The following is a 20,353-nucleotide window of genomic DNA, read 5'->3' on the forward strand; positions in this document are numbered from 1 at the left end:
CCCTTAAAATAACGGAACCGGAGCCGTTTTTATATTTAACCCCTATACAGTCCCAGGTATCTGCTTTGCTGAGACCCAACCAAGCCCAGAGGGGAATACGATACCAAATGACGCCTTCTATAAGCTTTTTCAGTGGTTCTAGCTCCTCACACATGCATCTGCATGCCTTGCTTTCCAAAAACAACTGCGCATTAGTGGCGCGAAAATGAGGCTCTGCCTATGACTAGAAAAGGCCCCCATCTGAAAAAGGTGTCCAATACAGTGCCTGCCGTTTTTTAACAACAATCCCCAAGATTATAATAACTATTAAGAGTTATAATCTGCCAAATATGCTTAGCAAAGTAATCGTTTTAGCCCAGAAAAATGTCTACCAGATTTTTAAGCCCTTATAAAGCCCTTTATTCTTTTACTTAAACTAAGAAAATGGCTTACCGGTCCCCATAGGGGAAATGACAGCCTTCCAGCATTACAAAGTCTTGTTAGAAATGTGGCCAGTCATACCTCAAGCAGAAAAGTCTGCCAACTGTTTCCCCCAACTGAAGTTACTTCATCTCAACAGTCCTGTGTGGAAACAGCAATCGATCTTAGTAACGTTTGCTAAAATCATCTTCCTCTTACAAACAGAAATCTTCATCTCTTTTCTGTTTCAGAGTAAATAGTACATACCAGCACTATTTTAAAATAACAAACACTTGATTGAAGGATAAAAACTACATTTAAACACCAAAAAACTCTTAACCATCTCCGTGGAGATGTTGCCGGTGCAACGGCAAAGAGAATGACTGGGGTAGGCGGAGCCTAGGAGGGATCATGTGACCAGCTTTGCTGGGCTCTTTGCCATTTCCTGTTGGGGAAGAGAATATCCCACAAGTAAGGATGACGCCGTGGACCGGACACACCTATGTTGGAGAAAAAAACTTATAATATCCTCACTGGATAAGAATCTATGCAGTACAAGACTACTCCAATATTCAATTTAATAATACACCTATCTGAGTGCAGTTATGGAGTAATTTGCAACTGTTGTCCTATTGTACACACTGCCAAATAAAAAGATCCCTCAATAAGTTAAGAGGACACAGACCTCCAAATTATGCTCTCAGTAGTAAAACTGTTTGGATTCGTGCATCTAAACTCTGCAAAAATGTGTCAGTTATGAACTATTATCTACAATACGTACAACAATTAACAAGTACTGAATAGATTTTTAAAAAATAAAAAAAAAACACATAATTTATGTAAGAACTTACCTGATAAATTCATTTCTTTCATATTGGCAAGAGTCCATGAGCTAGTGACGTATGGGATATACAATCCTACCAGGAGGGGCAAAGTTTCCCAAACCTCAAAATGCCTATAAATACACCCCTCACCACCCCCACAATTCAGTTTAATGAATAGCTAAGAAGTGGGGTGATAAAGAAAGGAGTAAAAAGCATCAACAAAGGAATTTGGAAATAATTGTGCTTTATACAAAAAAATCATAACCACCATAAAAAAAGGGGGTGGGCCTCATGGACTCTTGCCAATATGAAAGAAATTAATTTATCAGATAAGTTCTTACATAAATTATGTTTTCTTTCATGTAATTGGCAAGAGTCCATGAGCTAGTGACGTATGGGATAGCAATACCCAAGATGTGTAACTCCACGCAAGAGTCACTAGAGGGAGGGATAAAAATAAAAACAGCCATTTTCCGCTGAAAAAAATAATACACAACCCAAAATATAAGTTAATTCTCATAAATGGGAGGAAAAAACTTAAATCAACAGCAGAAAAATGAAACTGAAGCCGCTGCCTGAAGAACTTTTCTACCAAAAACTGCTTCCGAAGAAGCAAATACATCAAAATGGTAGAATTTAGTAAATATATGCAAAGAAGACCAAGTAGCAGCTTTGCAAATCTGATCAACTGAAGCTCCATTCTTAAAAGCCCAGGAAGTGGAAACTGATCTAGTAGAATGAGCTGTAATTCTCTGAGGCGGGGCTTTACCCGACTCCAAATAGGCTTGATGAATCAAAAGTTTTAACATGAAGCCAAGGAAACAGCAGAAGCCTTCTGACCTTTCCTGGAACCAGAAAATATAACAAATAGACTAGAAGTCTTCCTGAAATCTTTAGTAGCTTCAACATAATATTTCAAAGCTCTCACCACATCCAAAGAATGTAAAAGGGGGATCGCGTCCGATGCTGCAGTCAAGCCTGTCATTAAATCAATCTCTCCTCCTTGGAGTCTTAATTTGGTTTTGAAGGCTTTACAGGCTTCTCCGTTTAATGTCTAAAGAATGCATAGGCTCAAACGGAGAAGCCTGTAGAGCCTTCAAAACCAAATTAAGACTCCAAGGAGGAGAGATTGATTTAATGACAGGCTTGATACGAACCAAAGCCTGCACTAAACAATGAATATCAGGAAGTTTAGCAATCTTTCTATGAAAAAAAAGAAAGAGCAGAGATTTGTCCTTTCAAGGAACTTGCAGACAAACCTTTATCCAAACCATCCTGAAGAAACTGTAAAATTCTAGGAATTCTAAAAGAATGCCAAGAGAATTTATAGAAGAACACCATGAAATGTAAGTCTTCCAAACTCGATAATAAATCTTTCTAGAAACAGATTTACGAGCCTGTAACATAGTATTAATCACTAAGTCAGAGAAACCTCTATGACTAAGCACTAAGCGTTCAATTTCCATAGCTTCAAATTTAATGATTTGAGATCCTGATGGAAAATACGGACCTTGAGATAGGTCTGGCCTTAATGGAAGTGGCCAAGGTTGGAAACTGGACATCCGAACAAGATCCGCATACCAAAACCTGTGAGGCCATGCTGGGGCCACCAGCAGCACAAACGATTGCTCCATGATTATTTTGGAGATGACTCTTGGAAGAAGAACTAGAGGCGGGAAAATATAAGCAGGTTGATAACACCAAGGAAGTGTCAATGCATCCACTGCTTCCGCCTGAGGATCCCTGGACCTGGACAGGTACCTGGGAAGTTTTTTGTTTAGATGAGATGCCATCAGATCTATTTCTGGAAGCCCCCACATCTGAACAATTTGAGAAAACACATCTGGGTGGAGAGACCATTCTCCCGGATGTAAAGTCTGACGACTGAGGTAATCCGCTTCCCAATTTTCTATACCTGGTATATGAACTGCAGAAATTAGACAGGAGCTGGATTCCGCCCAAACAAGTATCAGAGATACTTCTTTCATAGCTTGAGGACTGTGAGTACCACCCTGATGATTGACATATGCCACAGTTGTGATATTGTCTGTCTGAAAACAAATGAACGGTTCTCTCTTCAACAGAGGCCAAGACTGAAGGGCTCTGAAAATCGCACGGAGTTCCAAAATATTGATTGGTAATCTCGCCTCTTGAGATTTCCAAACTCCTTGTGCTGTCAGAGATCCCCAAACAGCTCCCCAACCTGAAAGACTCACATCTGTTGTGATCACAGTCCAGGTTGGACGAATGAAAGAGGCCCCTAAAATTATACGATGGTGATCTAACCACCAAGTCAGAGAAAGTCGAACATTGGGATTTAAGGATATTAATTGTGATATCCTTGTATAATCCCTGCACCGTTGGTTCAGCATACAAAGCTGGAGAGGTCTCATATGAAAACGAGAAAAACAGAATTTATGTTTACCTGATAAATTACTTTCTCCAACGGTGTGTCCGGTCCACGGCGTCATCCTTACTTGTGGGATATTCTCTTCCCCAACAGGAAATGGCAAAGAGCCCAGCAAAGCTGGTCACATGATCCCTCCTAGGCTCCGCCTACCCCAGTCATTCGACCGACGTTAAGGAGGAATATTTGCATAGGAGAAACCATATGATACCGTGGTGACTGTAGTTAAAGAAAATAAAACATCAGACCTGATTAAAAAACCAGGGCGGGCCGTGGACCGGACACACCGTTGGAGAAAGTAATTTATCAGGTAAACATAAATTCTGTTTTCTCCAACATAGGTGTGTCCGGTCCACGGCGTCATCCTTACTTGTGGGAACCAATACCAAAGCTTTAGGACACGGATGAAGGGAGGGAGCAAATCAGGTCACCTAAATGGAAGGCACCACGGCTTGCAAAACCTGTCTCCCAAAAAATAGCCTCAGAAGAAGCAAAAGTATCAAACTTGTAAAATTTGGTAAAAGTGTGCAGTGAAGACCAAGTCGCTGCCCTACATATCTGATCAACAGGAGCCTCGTTCTTGAAGGCCCATGTGGAAGCCACAGCCCTAGTGGAATGAGCTGTGATTCTTTCAGGAGGCTGCCGTCCGGCAGTCTCGTAAGCCAATCTGATGATGCTTTAAATCCAAAAAGAGAGAGAGGTAGAAGTTGCTTTTTGACCTCTCCTGTTACCAGAAGAAACAACAAACAAGGAAGATGTTTGTCTAAAATCCTTTGTAGCATCTAAATAGAATTTTAGAGCGCGAACAACATCCAAATTGTGCAACAAACGTTCCTTCTTCGAAACTGGTTTCGGACACAAAGAAGGCACGACTATCTCCTGGTTAATGTTTTTGTTAGAAACAACTTTTGGAAGAAAACCAGGTTTAGTACGTAAAACCACCTTATCTGCATGGAACACCAGATAAGGAGGAGAACACTGCAGAGCAGATAATTCTGAAACTCTTCTAGTGGAAGAAATTGCAGCCAAAAACAAAACTTTCCAAGATAGTAACTTAATATCAACGGAATGGAAGGGTTCAAACGGAACCCCCTGAAGAACTGAAAGAACTAAGTTGAGACTCCAAGGAGGAGTCAAAGGTTTGTAAACAGGCTTGATTCTAACCAGAGCCTGAACAAAGGCTTGAACATCTGGCACAGCTGCCAGCTCTTTGTGAAATAACACAGACAAGGCAGAAATCTGTCCCTTCAAGGAACTTGCAGATAATCCTTTCTCCAATCCTTCTTGAAGAAAGGATAGAATCCTAGGAATCTTTACCTTGTCCCAAGGGAATCCTTTAGATTCACACCAACAGATATATTTATTCCATATTTTGTGGTAAATTTTTCTAGTTACAGGCTTTCTGGCCTGAACAAGAGTATCAATAACAGAATCTGAGAACCCTCGCTTTGATAAGATCAAGCGTTCAATCTCCAAGCAGTCAGCTGGAGTAGGACCAGATTCGGATGTTCGAACGGACCTTGAACAAGAAGGTCTCGTCTCAAAGGTAGCTTCCATGGGGAAGCCGATGACATATTCACCAGATCTGCCTACCAAGTCCTGCGTGGTTACGCAGGAGCTAACAAGATCACCTACGCCCTCTCCTGATTGATCCTGGCTACCAGCCTGGGGATGAGAGGAAACGGCGGGAATACATAAGCTAGGTTGAAGGTCCAAGGTGCTACTAGTGCATCTACTAGAGTCGCCTTGGGATCCCTGGATCTGGACCCGTAGCAAGGAACCTTGAAGTTCTAACGAGAGGCCATCAGATCCATGTCTGGAATGCCCCACAGTTGAGTGATTTGGGCAAAGATTTCCGGATGGAGTTCCCACACCCCCGGATGCAATGTCTGACGAATCAGAAAATCCGCTTCCCAAGTTTCCACTCCTGGGATGTGGATTGCAGACAGGTGGCAGGAGCGAGTCTCCGCCCATTAAATGATTTTGGTCACTTCTTCCATCGCCAGGGAACTCCTTGTTCCCCCCTGATGGTTGATGTACGCAACAGTCGTCATGTTGTCTGATTGAAACCGTATGAACTTGGCCCTCGCTAGCTGAGGCCAAGCCTTGAGAGCATTGAATATCGCTCTCAGTTCCAGAATATTTATCGGTAGAAGAGATTCTTCCCGAGACCAAAGACCCTGAGCTTTCAGGGATCCCCAGACCGCGCCCCAGCCCATCAGACTGGCGTCGGTCGTGACAATGACCCACTCTGGTCTGCGGGAGGTCACCCCTTGCGACAGGTTGTCCAGGGACAGCCACCAACGGAGTGAGTCTCTGGTCCTCTGATTTACTTGTATCTTCGGAGACAAGTCTGTATAGTCCCCATTCCACTGACTGAGCATACACAATTGAAATGGTCTTAGATGAATGCGCGCAAAAGGAACTATGTCCATTGCCGCTACCATCAAACCTATCACTTCCATGCACTGTGCTATGGAAGGAAGAGGAACGGAAGGAAGTATCCGACAAGAGTTTAGAAGTTTTGTTTTTCTGGTCTCTGTCAGAAAAATCCTCATTTCTAAGGAGTCTATTATTGTTCCCAAGAAGGGAACTCTTGTCGACGGAGATAGAGAACTCTTTTCCACGTTCACTTACCATCCGTGAGATCTGAGAAAGGCCAGGACTATGTCCGTGTGAGCCTTTGCTTGAGGAAGGGACGACGCTTGAATCAGAATGTCGTCCAAGTAAGGTACTACAGCAATGCCCCTTGGTCTTAGCACCGCCAGAAGGGACCCTAGTACCTTTGTGAAAATCCTTGGAACAGTGGCTAATCCGAAAGGAAGCGCCACGAACTGGTAATGCTTGTCCAGGAATGCGAACCTTAGGAACCGATGATGTTCCTTGTGGACAGGAATATGTAGATACGCATCCTTTAAATCCACCGTGGTCAAGAATTGACCTTCCTGGATGGAAGGATTGTTCGAATGGTTTCCATTTTGGACGATGGAACCTAGAGAAACTTGTTTAGGATCTTGAGATCTAAGATTGGTCTGAACGTTCCCTCTTTTTTGGGAACTACGAACAGATTGGAGCAGAACCCCATCCCTCGTTCTTTTAATGGAACAGGATGAATCCAGAAGATAACCTTGGAAGACTATTTCTAGCGCCCAAGGATCCAGAACATCTCTTGCCCAAGCCTGAGTGAAGAGAGAGAGTCTGCCCCCCACCAAATCCGGTCCCGGATCGGGGGCCCGCATCTCATGCTGTCTTGGGAGCAGTGGCAGGTTTCTTGGCCTGCTTTCCTTTGTTCCAGCCTTGCCTTGGTCTCCAGGCTGGATTGGCTTGAGAAGTATTACCCTCTTGCTTAGAGGACGTAGCACTTGGGGCTGGTCCGTTTCTGCGAAAGGGACGAAAATTAGGTTTATTTTTGGCCTTGAAAGACCTATTCTGAGGAAGGGCGTGGCCCTTGCCCCCAGTGATATCAGAGATAAACTCTTTCAAGTCAGGGCCAAACAGTGTTTTCCCCTTGAAAGGAATGTCAAACAATTTGTTCTTGGAAGACGCATCCGCTGACCAAGATTTTAACCAAAGCGCTCTACGCGCCACAATAGCAAACCCAGAATTTTTCGCCGCTAATCTAGCCAATTGCAAGGTGGCGTCTAGGGTGAAAGAATTAGCCAATTTAAGAGCACGAATTCTGTCCATAATCTCCTCATAAGAAGAAGAATTACTAATAATCGCCTTTTCTAGCTCATCGCACCAGAAACACGCGGCTGTAGTGACAGGGACAATGCATGCAATTGGTTGTAGAAGGTAACCTTGCTGAACAAACATCTTTTTTAGCAAACCTTCTAATTTTTTATCCATAGGATCTTGGAAAGCACAACTATCTTCTATGGGTATAGTGGTGCGCTTGTTTAGAGTAGAAACCGCCCCCTCGACCTTGGGGACTGTCTGCCATAAGTCCTTTCTAGGGTCGACTATAGGAAACAATTTTTTAAATATGGGGGGAGGTACAAAAGGTACACCGGGCCTGTCCCATTCTTTATTAACCATGTACGCCACCCGCTTGAGTATAGGAAAAGCTTCGGGGGGCCCCGGGGCCTCTAGGAACTTGTCCATTTTACATAGTGTTTCTGGAATGACCAGATAATCACAATCATCCAAATTGGATAACACCTCCTTAAGCAGAGCGCGGAGATGTTCCAACTTAAATTTAAAAGTAATCACATCAGGTTCAGCTTGTTGAGAAATTTTTCCTGAATCTGAAATTTCTCCCTCAGACAAAACCTCCCTGGCCCCCTCAGACTGGTGTAGGGGCCCTTCAGAAACAATATCATCAGCGGCCTCATGCTCTTCAGTATTTTCTAAAACAGAGCAGTCGCGCTTTCGCTGATAAGTGGGCATATTGGCTAAAATGTTTTTGATAGAATTATCCATTACAGCCGTTAATTGTTGCATAGTAAGGAGTATTGGCACGCTAGATGTACTAGGGGCCTCCTGTATGGGCAAAACTGGTGTAGACGAAGGAGGGGATGATGCAGTACCATGCTTACTCCCCTCACTTGAGGAATCATCTTGGGCATCATTTTTACTAAATTTATTATGACATAAATCACATCTATTTAAATGAAAAGGAACCTTGGCTTCCCCACAGTCAGAACACAATCTATCTGGTAGTTCAGACATGTTAAACAGGCATAAACTTGATAACAAAGCACAAAAAACGTTTTAAAATAAAACCGTTACTGTCACTTTAAATTTTAAACTGAACACACTTTATTACTGCAATTGCGAAAAAGTATGAAGGAATTGTTCAAAATTCACCAAAATTTCACCACAGTGTCTTAAAGCCTTAAAAGTATTGCACACCAAATTTGGAAGCTTTAACCCTTAAAATAACGGAACCGGAGCCGTTTTTATATTTAACCCCTTTACAGTCCCTGGAATCTGCTTTGCTGAGACCCAACCAAGCCCAAAGGGGAATACGATACCAAATAATGCCTTCAGAAAGACTTTTCTATGTATCAGAGCTCCACACACATGCAGCTGCATGTCATGCTGTTCTCAAAAACAAGTGCGCCATACCGGCGCGAAAATGAGGCTCTGACTATGATTAGGGAAAGCCCCAATAGAATAAAGTGTCTAAAACAGTGCCTGCCGATATTATTTTACAAAAAAAACCCAGATTAAATGATTCCTCAAGGCTAAATATGTGTAAATATGATCGATTTAGCCCAGAAAATGTCTACAGTCTTAATAAGCCCTTGTGAAGCCCTTATTTACTGTGTGAATAAAAATGGCTTACCGGATCCCATAGGGAAAATGACAGCTTCCAGCATTACATCGTCTTGTTAGAATGTGTCATACCTCAAGCAGCAAAAGACTGCACACTGTTCCCCCAACTGAAGTTAATTCCTCTCAACAGTCCTGTGTGGAACAGCCATGGATTTTAGTAACGGTTGCTAAAATCATTTTCCTCATACAAACAGAAATCTTCATCTCTTTTCTGTTTCAGAGTAAATAGTACATACCAGCACTATTTTAAAATAACAAACTCTTGATTGAATAATAAAAACTACAGTTAAACACTAAAAAACTCTAAGCCATCTCCGTGGAGATGTTGCCTGTACAACGGCAAAGAGAATGACTGGGGTAGGCGGAGCCTAGGAGGGATCATGTGACCAGCTTTGCTGGGCTCTTTGCCATTTCCTGTTGGGGAAGAGAATATCCCACAAGTAAGGATGACGCCGTGGACCGGACACACCTATGTTGGAGAAAGGGGATTTCGTCCAATGCTGCAGTCATGAGACCTAAAACTTCCATGCACAAAGCTACTGAAGGGAACGACTGAGACTTAAGGTTCAGAAAGGCTGCAACCAATTTCAAATGTCTTGTCTGTTAGAGACAGAGTCATGGACACTGAATCTATCTGGAAACCTAAAAAGGTTACCTTTGTCTGAGGAATCAAGGAGCTCTTTGGTAAATTGATCCTCCAACCATGTCTTCGAACAAACAACACTAGTTGATTTGTGTGTGATTCTGCAGAACGCAAAGACTGAGCGAGTACCAAGATATCGTCCAAATAAGGAAATACTGCAATACCCAGCTCTCTGATTACAGAGAGTAGGGCACCTAGAACCTTTGAAAAGATTCTTGGAGCTGTCGCTAGGCCAAAAGGAAGAGCAACAAATTGGTAATGCTTGTCTAGAAAAGAGAATATCAGGAACTGATAGTGATCTGGATGAATCGGAATATGAAGATATGCATCCTGTAAGTCTATTGTGGACATATAATGCCCTTGCTGAACAAAAGGCAGAATAGTCTTTATAGTCACCATTTTGAAAGTTGGTACTCTTACATATCGATTCAAAATCTTTAGATCCAAAACTGGTCTGAATGAATTTTCTTTCTTTGGGACAATGAATAGATTTGAATAAAACCCCAGACCCTGTTCCTGAAACGGAACTGGCATGATTACCCCTGATAACTCCAGGACTGAAACACACTTCAGGAAAGCCTGAGCCTTTACTGGGTTTGCTGGAATGCGTGAGAGAAAAAAATCTTCTCACAGGCGGTCTTACTCTGAATCCTATTCTGTACCCCTGAGAGACAATACTCTGAATCCAATGATTTTTGGACCAAATTGATCCAAACATCTTTGAAAAATTTTAATCTGCCCCTACCAGCTGAGCTGGAATGAGGGCCGCACCTTCATGCGGACTTGGGGGCTGGTTTTGATCTCTTAAATGGCTTGGATTTATTCCAATCGGAAGCAGATTCCTTAGGGGAAGGATTAGGTTTCTGTTCCTTATTTTGTTGAAAGGAACGAAAACGGTTAGAAGCTTTAGATTTACCCTTAGGTCTTTTATCCTGAGGCAAAATAAACTCCCTTCTCCCCAGTGACAGTTGAAATGATTGAATCCAACTGAGAACCAAATAATTTATTACCTTGGAAAGAAAGAGATGTAATGTAATCAACACTTTTTTTTAACAAAGAACAAATATACTCCATTTTAAATAAATAAGAGGATTTGTCAGTGTCAATATCTGAGGCAGGATCTTCTGAATCAGATAGAGCCTAGTCAGAGAAGGAGAATTCATTATGTTGCTGATCATTTGAAATTTCATCAACCTTATGAGAAGTTTTAAAAGACCTTTTACATTTATTAGAAGGCGGAATGGCAGACAAAGCCTTCTGAATAGAATCAGCAATAAATTCTTTTAAATTCACAGGTATATCTTGTGCATTAGATGTTGAGGGAACAGCAACAGGTAATGAACTACTACTGATAGATACATTCTCTGCATGTAAAAGTTTATCATGACAACTATTACAAACCACAGCTGGAGGTATAACCCCCACAAGTTTACAACAAATGCACTTAGCTTTGGTAGAACTGTTATCAGGCCGCAGGGATCCATCAGTGATTTCTGAGACAGGATCAGATTGAGACATCTTGCAAATGTAAGAGAAAAAAACAACATATAAATCAAAATTATTAATTTCCTTATATGGCAGTTTCAGGAATGGGAAAAAATGCAAACAGCATAGCCCTCTGACATAGAAAAAAGGCAGGAGGCAAATAGAAATGGGGTCTTAAATAAAGAAAATATTTGGCGCCAAGTATGACGCACAACAGAAAAATATTTTTTGGCGCCAAAAACGACACACTCGCGTCATATATGACGCAAAGGACTCAGCGTCAACTAAGATGCCGGAAATGACGAATTTGCGTCAATGAACATAACTCAGCGTCAAAAAAATCTCGCGCCAAGAATGACGCAATAAACGCTGGCATTTTGCACCCTCGCGGGCTGCCCGCAAATTTAAAAGACAGTCAATTGGAAAAAGAGACTAAACCCCAGGTAAGAATTTTTATTTTTTTTTTCCATAAAAAAAGCATTTCCCAGATATGAAACAGACAGTCTGCAAAAGGAAATATACTGAAAACCTGAATCATGGAAAATAGAAATACAAAACATATATTTAGAACTTTATATAAATACATAAAGTGCCAAACCATAGCGGAGAGTGTCTTAAGTAATAAAAACATACTTACCAAAAAAGACATCCATCCACATATAGCAGATAGCCAAAATAGTACTGAAACGGTTATCAGTAGAGGTAATGGAACATGAGAGTATATCATCGATCTGAAAAGGGAGGTAGGAGAAGAATCTCTACGACCGATAACAGAGAACCTATGAAAAAGATCCCTGTGAAGAAAACCATTGCATTCAATAGGTGATACTCCCTTCACATCCCTCTGACATTCACTGTACTCTGAGGGGAATCGGACTTCAAAATGCTGAGAAGCGCATATCAACGTAGAAATCTTAGCACAAACTTACTTCACCACCTCCATAGGAGGCAAAGTTTGTAAAACTGAATTGTGGGTGTGGTGAGGGGTGTATTTATAGGCATTTTGAGGTTTGGGAAACTTTGCCCCTCCTGGTAGGATTGTATATCCTATACGTCACTAGCTCATGGACTCTTGCCAATTAGATGAAAGAAAAAGGAACGCCTGATACGCATTTCGCCGTTCAGCTTTCTCAGTTGGGTCTTGCAATAGTCTTATGTATTGCTATGTTTTGTTAAGTGAGTGCTCTGATGGTGCTACTTTCTCTTTTCTACTTTTGTATGATTCGGATAGAGCAGAGCAAGAGAATTTTAAACAATTTTCCAATTCACTTCTGAGTTCATCTAGCAAGGATACCAAGAGAACGTAACAAATTAGAAAATAGAAGTAAATTGGAAAGTTTTTTAAAACTGCATGCTCTATCTGAAATCATAAAATAATTTTGACTTTATTGTCCCTTTGTTTTTTGTTTACTTGTCCAATATGAATAAATATAACAAACCTGTACAGAAAAATTACAGCACATAATGTATATGTCTACTTACCCATACTTTCAAAATAAATAGCTAAGATAACGTCCAAATCGTCTGATGCTAATTTTTCTTTATTTTCATCAAGAAACCAAATAAAACAACGGATTATCTCTGGAGACGCTTCATTAAAACAATTAAGTATTTCCTGTGTTTGAACATCTGAGATGAAGAAGTTTAAATTATTTCCATAGGTCTCATTCCACAAACTCATCAGAGATTCTAAATTAATATTTGCTAAGTATTCCTGAGCACGATCATGAAAGTCTGTTGCGGCGTCCAACCCTAAAATAGAATATAAGCAGAAAGAAAAAAAGAAAAAAACATAATTTATGCTTACCTGATAAATTCCTTTCTCCTGTAGTGTGGTCAGTCCACGGGTCATCATTACTTCTGGGATATTAATTCCTCCCCAACAGGAAGTGCAAGAGGATCACCCAGCAGAGCTGCTATATAGCTCCTCCCCTCTACGTCACACCCAGTCATTCGACCGAGAACCAACGAGAAAGGAGAAGCCAAAGGGTGCAGTGGTGACTGGAGTATAATTTAAAAATTTAGACCTGCCATAAAAACAGGGCGGGCCGTGGACTGACCACACTACAGGAGAAAAGAATTTATCAGGTAAGCATAAATTATGTTTTCTCCTGTTAAGTGTGGTCAGTCCACGGGTCATCATTACTTCTGGGATACCAATACCAAAGCTAAAGTACACGGATGACGGGAGGGACAGGCAGGCTCTTTTATACGGAAGGAACCACTGCCTGAAGAACCTTTCTCCCAAAAACAGCCTCCGAAGAAGCAAAAGTGTCAAATTTGTAAAATTTGTAAAAAGTATGAAGAGAAGACCAAGTTGCAGCCTTGCAAATCTGTTCAACAGAAGCCTCATTCTTAAAGGCCCAAGTGGAAGCCACAGCTCTAGTAGAATGAGCTGTAATTCTTTCAGGAGGCTGCTGTCCAGCAGTCTCATAAGCTAAACGTATTATGCTACGAAGCCAAAAAGAGAGAGAGGTAGCAGAAGCTTTTTGACCTCTCCTCTGACCAGAATAAACGACAAACAGGGAAGACGTTTGTCGAAAATCCTTAGTTGCCTGTAGATAAAATTTCATGGCACGGACTACATCTAGATTGTGTAGAAGACGTTCCTTCTTCGAAGGAGGATTAGGACACAAAGATGGAACAACAATCTCTTGATTGATATTCCTGTTAGTGACCACCTTAGGTAAGAACCCAGGTTTAGTACGCAGAACTACCTTGTCTGAATGAAAAATCAGATAAGGAGAATCACAATGTAAGGCAGATAACTCAGAGACTCTTCGAGCCGAGGAAATAGCCATTAAAAACAGAACTTTCCAAGATAACAATTTGATATCAATGGAATGAAGGGGTTCAAACGGAACACCCTGTAAAACATTAAGAACTAAGTTCAAACTCCATGGTGGAGCAACAGTTTTAAACACAGGCTTAATCCTGGCCAAAGCCTGACAAAAAGCCTGAACGTCTGGAACCTCTGACAGACGTTTGTGTAAAAGAATGGACAGAGCTGAAATCTGTCCCTTTAAGGAACTAGCGGATAAACACTTTTCTAAACCTTCTTGTAGAAAAGACAATATCCTAGGAATCCTAACCTTACTCCATGAGTAACTTTTGGATTCGCACCAATATAAGTATTTACGCCATATTTTATGGTAAATCTTTCTGGTAACAGGCTTCCTAGCCTGTATTAAGGTATCAATTACTGACTCAGAAAAACCACGTTTTGATAAAATCAAGCGTTCAATTTCCAAGCAGTCAGCTTCAGAGAAATTAGATTTTGATGTTTGAAGGGACCCTGGATCAGGAGGTCCTGTCTCAGAGGCAGAGACCAAGGTGGACAGGATGACATGTCCACTAGATCTGCATACCAAGTCCTGCGTGGCCACGCAGGCGCTATTAGAATCACCGATGCTCTCTCCTGTTTGATTCTGGCAATCAATCGAGGAAGCATCGGGAAGGGTGGAAACACATAAGCCATCCCGAAGGTCCAAGGTGCTGTCAAGGCATCTATCAGGACCGCTCCCGGATCCCTGGATCTGGACCCGTAACAAGGAAGCTTGGCGTTCTGTCGAGACGCCATGAGATCTATCTCTGGTTTGCCCCAACGTCGAAGTATTTGGGCAAAGACCTCCCGATGAAGTTCCCACTCCCCCGGATGAAAAGTCTGACGACTTAGGAAATCCGCCTCCCAGTTCTCCACTCCCGGGATGTGGATTGCTGACAGGTGGCAAGAGTGAGACTCTGCCCAGCGAATTATCTTGATACTTCTATCATCGCTAGGGAGCTTCTTGTCCCTCCTTGATGGTTGATGTAAGCTACAGTCGTGATGTTGTCCGACTGAAACCTGATGAACCCCCGAGTTGTTAACTGGGGCCAAGCCAGAAGGGCATTGAGAACTGCTCTCAATTCCAGAATGTTTATTGGCAGGAGACTCTCCTCCTGAGTCCATGATCCCTGAGCCTTCAGAGAATTCCAGACAGCGCCCCAACCTAGTAGGCTGGCGTCTGTTGTTACAATTGTCCAATCTGGCCTGCTGAATGGCATCCCCCTGGACAGATGTGGCCGAGAAAGCCACCATAGAAGAGAATTTCTGGTCTCTTGATCCAGATTCAGAGTAGGGGACAAATCTGAGTAATCCCCATTCCACTGACTTAGCATGCACAATTGCAGCGGTCTGAGATGTAGGCGTGCAAAGGGTACTATGTCCATTGCCGCTACCATTAAGCCGATCACCTCCATGCATTGAGCCACTGACGGGTGTTGAATGGAATGAAGGACACGGCATGCATTTTGAAGCTTTGTTAACCTGTCTTCTGTCAGGTAGATCTTCCTTTCTACAGAATCTATAAGAGTCCCTAAGAAGGGAACTCTTGTGAGTGGAAAGAGAGAACTCTTCTTTTTGTTCACCTTCCATCCATGCGACCTTAGAAATGCCAGTACTAACTCTGTATGAGACTTGGCAGTTTGAAAGCTTGAAGCTTGTATCAGAATGTCGTCTAGGTACGGAGCTACCGAAATTCCTCGCGGTCTTAGTACCGCCAGAAGAGCACCCAGAACCTTTGTGAAGAATCTTGGAGCCGTAGCCAATCCGAATGGAAGAGCTACAAACTGGTAATGCCTGTCTAGGAAGGCAAACCTTAGATACCGGTAATGATCTTTGTGAATCGGTATGTGAAGGTAAGCATCCTTTAAATCCACTGTGGTCATGTACTGACCCTTTTGGATCATGGGTAGGATTGTCCGAATAGTTTCCATTTTGAACGATGGAACTCTTAGGAATTTGTTTAGTATCTTTAAATCCAAGATTGGCCTGAAGGTTCCCTCTTTTTTGGGAACCACAAACAGATTTGAGTAAAACCCCTGTCCGTGTTCCAACCGCGGAACCGGATGGATCACTCCCATTAGTAAAAGATCTTGTACACAGCGTAGAAACGCCTCTTTCTTAATTTGGTTTGTTGACAACCTTGACAGATGAAATCTCCCTTTTGGGGGAGAGGATTTGAAGTCCAGAAGATATCCCTGAGATATGATCTCTAACGCCCAGGGATCCTGGACATCTCTTGCCCAAGCCTGGGCGAAGAGAGAAAGTCTGCCCCCCACTAGATCCGTTCCCGGATCGGGGGCCCTCGATTCATGCTGTCTTAGGGGCAGCAGCAGGTTTTCTGGCCTGCTTGCCCTTGTTCCAGGACTGGTTAGGTCTCCAGCCTTGTCTGTAGCGAGCAACAGCTCCTTCTTGTTTTGGAGCAGAGGAAGTTGATGCTGCTCCTGTCTTGAAATTACGAAAGGAACGAAAATTAGACTGTCTAGCCTTAGGTTTGGCTCTGTCTTGAGGCAGGGCATGGCCTTTACCTCCTGTAATGTCAGCGATTTCTTTCAAACCGGGCCCGAATAAGGTCTGCCCTTTGAAAGGTATGTTAAGTAATTTAGATTTAGAAGTAACGTCAGCTGACCAGGATTTTAGCCACAGTGCTCTGCGTGCCTGAATGGCGAATCCGGAATTCTTAGCCGTAAGTTTTGTTAAATGTACTACGGCATCTGAAACAAATGAATTAGCTAGCTTAAGAGTTTTAAGCTTGCTTGAAATCTCATCTATAGTTATTGAGTCAAGAGTCTCTTCCAGGGACTCGGACCAAAAAGCGGCCGCGGCCGAGACAGACGCAATACATGCAAGGGGTTGCAATATAAAACCTTGTTGAACAAACATTTTCTTAAGGTAACCCTCTAATTTTTTATCCATTGGATCTGAAAAGGCACAGCTATCCTCCACCGGGATAGTGGTACGCTTAGCCAGAGTAGAAACCGCTCCCTCCACCTTAGGGACCGTCTGCCATAAGTCCCGTGTGGTGGCGTCTATTGGAAACATTTTTCTAAACACAGGAGGGGGGGGAAAGGGTACACCGGGCCTATCCCACTCCTTAGTAATTATCTCTGTAAGCCTCTTAGGTATAGGAAATACGTCAGTACTCGCCGGTACCGCATAGTATCTATCCAGCCTACATAATTTCTCTGGGATTGCAACGGTGTTACAATCATTCAGAGCTGCTAATACCTCCCCTAACAGTACACAGAGGTTTTCGAGTTTAAACTTAAAATTAGAAATGTCTGAATCCATTCTATTGGGATCAGAACCGTCACCTGCAGATTGAAGCTCTCCGTCCTCATGTTCTGCATACTGTGACGCAGTATCAGACATGGCCCTATTATTAACAGCGCACTCTGTTCTCACCCCAGAGTGATCACGCTTACCTCTAAGTTCTGGTAATTTAGACAAAACTTCAGTCATAACATTAGCCATATCCTGTAATGTGATTTGTAATGACCGCCCTGATGTACTCGGCGCTACAATATCACGCACCTCCCGAGCGGGAGATGCAGGTACTGACACGTGAGGCGAGTTAGTCGGCATAACTCTCCCCTCGTTGTTTGGTGAATGATGTTCAATTTGTACAGATTGACTTTTATTTAAAGTAGCATCAATGCAATTAGTACATAAATTTCTATTGGGCTCCACTTTGGCTTTAGCACATATAGCACAGAGATATTCCTCTGAGTCAGACATGTTTAACACACTAGCAATTAAACTAGCAACTTGGAAATACTTTTCAAAGCAATTTACAAATAATATGAAAAACGTACTGTGCCTTTAAGAAGCACAGAAAAAAAGTTATGACAGTTGAGTAATAATAAACCGGAGAAACTATAACATTAAATTCTTTCCGGTAAAACACAATTTTAGCAAAGGATTGCCCCCATTAGCAATGGATAACTAACCCTGAATAGCAGAAAAAAAGTACAGAATATAAACGTTTTTTATCACAGTCAAAGCACAATCTCACAGGTCTGCTGTGAGTGATTACCTCCCTCAAACTAACTTTTGAAGACCCCTGAGCTCTGTAGAGACTAACCGGATCATGCAGGGAAGAAAACAGACTTGTGACTGAATTTTCTGATGCGTAGCAAAAGCGCCAAAATAGGCCCCTCGCCCTCACACACAACAGTGAGGGAGATCAGTAAACTGTCTTAAATTAAATAAAACGACCGCCAAGTGGAAAAAAACAGTGCCCAAAAATTTTTTCACCCAGTACCTCAGATAATTAAACGATTTAACATGCCAGCAAAAACGTTTAACATCAAATAAATGAAATGTCATTAGAAGCCTGTTGCTAGTCGTTCCCACTGCAAGTTAGGCTAAAGTCTTATGCATACAGTATTATCCCAGTGAAGTGCCATTCCCCAGAATACTGAAGTGTAAATATACATACATGACAGCCTGATACCAGTTGCTACTACTGCATTTAAGGCTGAGCTTACATTATATCGGTATGGCAGTATTTTCTCAGTCAATTCCATTCTCAGAAAATAATATGCTGCTACATACCTCTTTGCAGGTTAACCTGCCCGCTGTCCCCTGATCTGAAGTTTACCTCACTCCTCAGATGGCCGAGAACAGCAAGATGATCTTAACTACGCCGGCTAAAATCATACAAAAACTTAGGTAGATTCTTCTTCAAATTCTACCTGAGAAGGAACACCACACTCCGGTGCTGTTTTAAAATAACAAACTTTTGATTGAAGGTATAAAACTAAGTATAATCACCACAGTCCTCTCACACATCCTATCTATTAGTTGGGTGCAAGAGAATGACTGGGTGTGACGTAGAGGGGAGGAGCTATATAGCAGCTCTGCTGGGTGATCCTCTTGCACTTCCTGTTGGGGAGGAGTTAATATCCCAGAAGTAATGATGACCCGTGGACTGACCACACTTAACAGGAGAAAAAGGTATCAATTTTATTGTGCAGTGAAAGGACAAATTAATTTATCAAGCATTTAAAAAGGGTATACTTGACATTACATGAAACATTAAAAAATAGGGGTGCAAGACTAATTATTATTATTAGGTCATGTAAACGACAATGTCCGATAGAGCATGTGAATTTAAACAACTTTCTAATTTACTTCTATTATTAATTTTTCTTCATTCTCCAAGTATCTTTTTCTGGAGCACTTTATTTCGTTAGTTTTGCAAGAATGTTATCTATTTGCAAGAGCACTATTTCCTGCTATGTAGCACTCCAGACACCTACCCAGGTATCTCTTCAACAAAGAATACCATGGAAATGAGGCAAATTTGATATCAGAAGTAAATTGGAAACTTTTTAAAATCGTATTCTCTGTCTGAATCACAAAAGAAAATGTGGGGGTTTTATATCTCTTTAATCCATATTCATTAAAGGCACATGGAACCCTTTGTGATCACAATTAAAAATGTTTAATTATTCATAAACAACTTACAAATATACTTTTATTTTTTATTTTGCCCCCTTTTCCTATAATATGGTGGGTTTTCCAAATCTGAGAACTAGAAGAGCACAACAGACTTTACAAGCCTAACCGTGCTACATATCTGTCCCTAATTCAGCAGAGGTGATATAAGACAGTACTGCAAACCAATGCACATTTTGCTAACAAAATGACAAAGTCAAGTCTTGTCTTATTTATTAAACAGGTTGAGATTGACTCCTCCAAATAAAGCAAGTGGTGAGTGAGTGAATCATTGAAAAAAACAGGTTCAGCAAACAAGAAATCAGAAGTAATATTAATCTATGCTTTATATATTGCCTGTCTGTACAACACAAAAATGTTACCACATCTTATTCTACCAGGAGAGATTTATTGAACTGCTTCTGTGTAGGTATGGTATACAACTAATTCTAACTTATATGGGCTTCTGCACAGCATATAGGTCTGCTTAAAGGGATACTAAACCCAAATTATTTATTTCATATTTGGATAGAGCATGTCATTTTAAGCAACTTTCTAATTTGCTCCTATTATCAATTTTTCTTCGTTCTATTGGTATCTTTATTTGAAAAAGTAGGAATGAAAGATATAGAGCCGTCCCGTTTTTTGGTTCAAACCCTGGACAGCACTTGCTGATTGGTGGCTACATTTAGCCATACAATCAGCAAGTACAACCCAGGTTCTGAACCTAAAATGGGCCGGCTCCAAAGCTTTCATTCCTGCTTTTTCAAATGAAGATACCAAGAGAACGAAGAAAAATTGATAATAGGAGCAAATTAGAAAGTTGATCTCTATCTCAATCATGAAAAAAAAGAAGGTTTTATTGTCCCTTTAAAGCTACAATGTCCTCGGATAAGCAGCTAATGAATAGTTTATCATATTGAAAGCAGTTGCAGGAGCAGCCTTTCAAAATTGCCTTGATTCTCTCCACCACCCTTCAATGTGAGGTTGGTTGTTGTTGCTGGCTCTTGTTTACATCACTTTTCTATCGCCAGTAGTGTAGGTTGTTGAAA

General features: G+C 41.6%; 1 protein-coding gene across 1 annotated transcript in view; it reads right to left on the bottom strand.

Annotated features, from left to right (window-relative positions):
- Nucleotides 1–20,353, bottom strand: part of TTC3 (tetratricopeptide repeat domain 3) — a 410,905-nt gene that overhangs the window by 182,089 nt on the left and 208,463 nt on the right. The window contains exon 25 of the mRNA XM_053705936.1: nt 12,521–12,790. Coding sequence (XP_053561911.1) covers nt 12,521–12,790 — 270 coding nt within the window. The remainder of the gene's footprint in view (nt 1–12,520; nt 12,791–20,353) is intronic.

The sequence above is a fragment of the Bombina bombina genome, chromosome 3 (assembly GCF_027579735.1).
Source record: "Bombina bombina isolate aBomBom1 chromosome 3, aBomBom1.pri, whole genome shotgun sequence".
In the NCBI taxonomy this organism is placed as follows: Eukaryota; Metazoa; Chordata; class Amphibia; order Anura; family Bombinatoridae; genus Bombina; species Bombina bombina.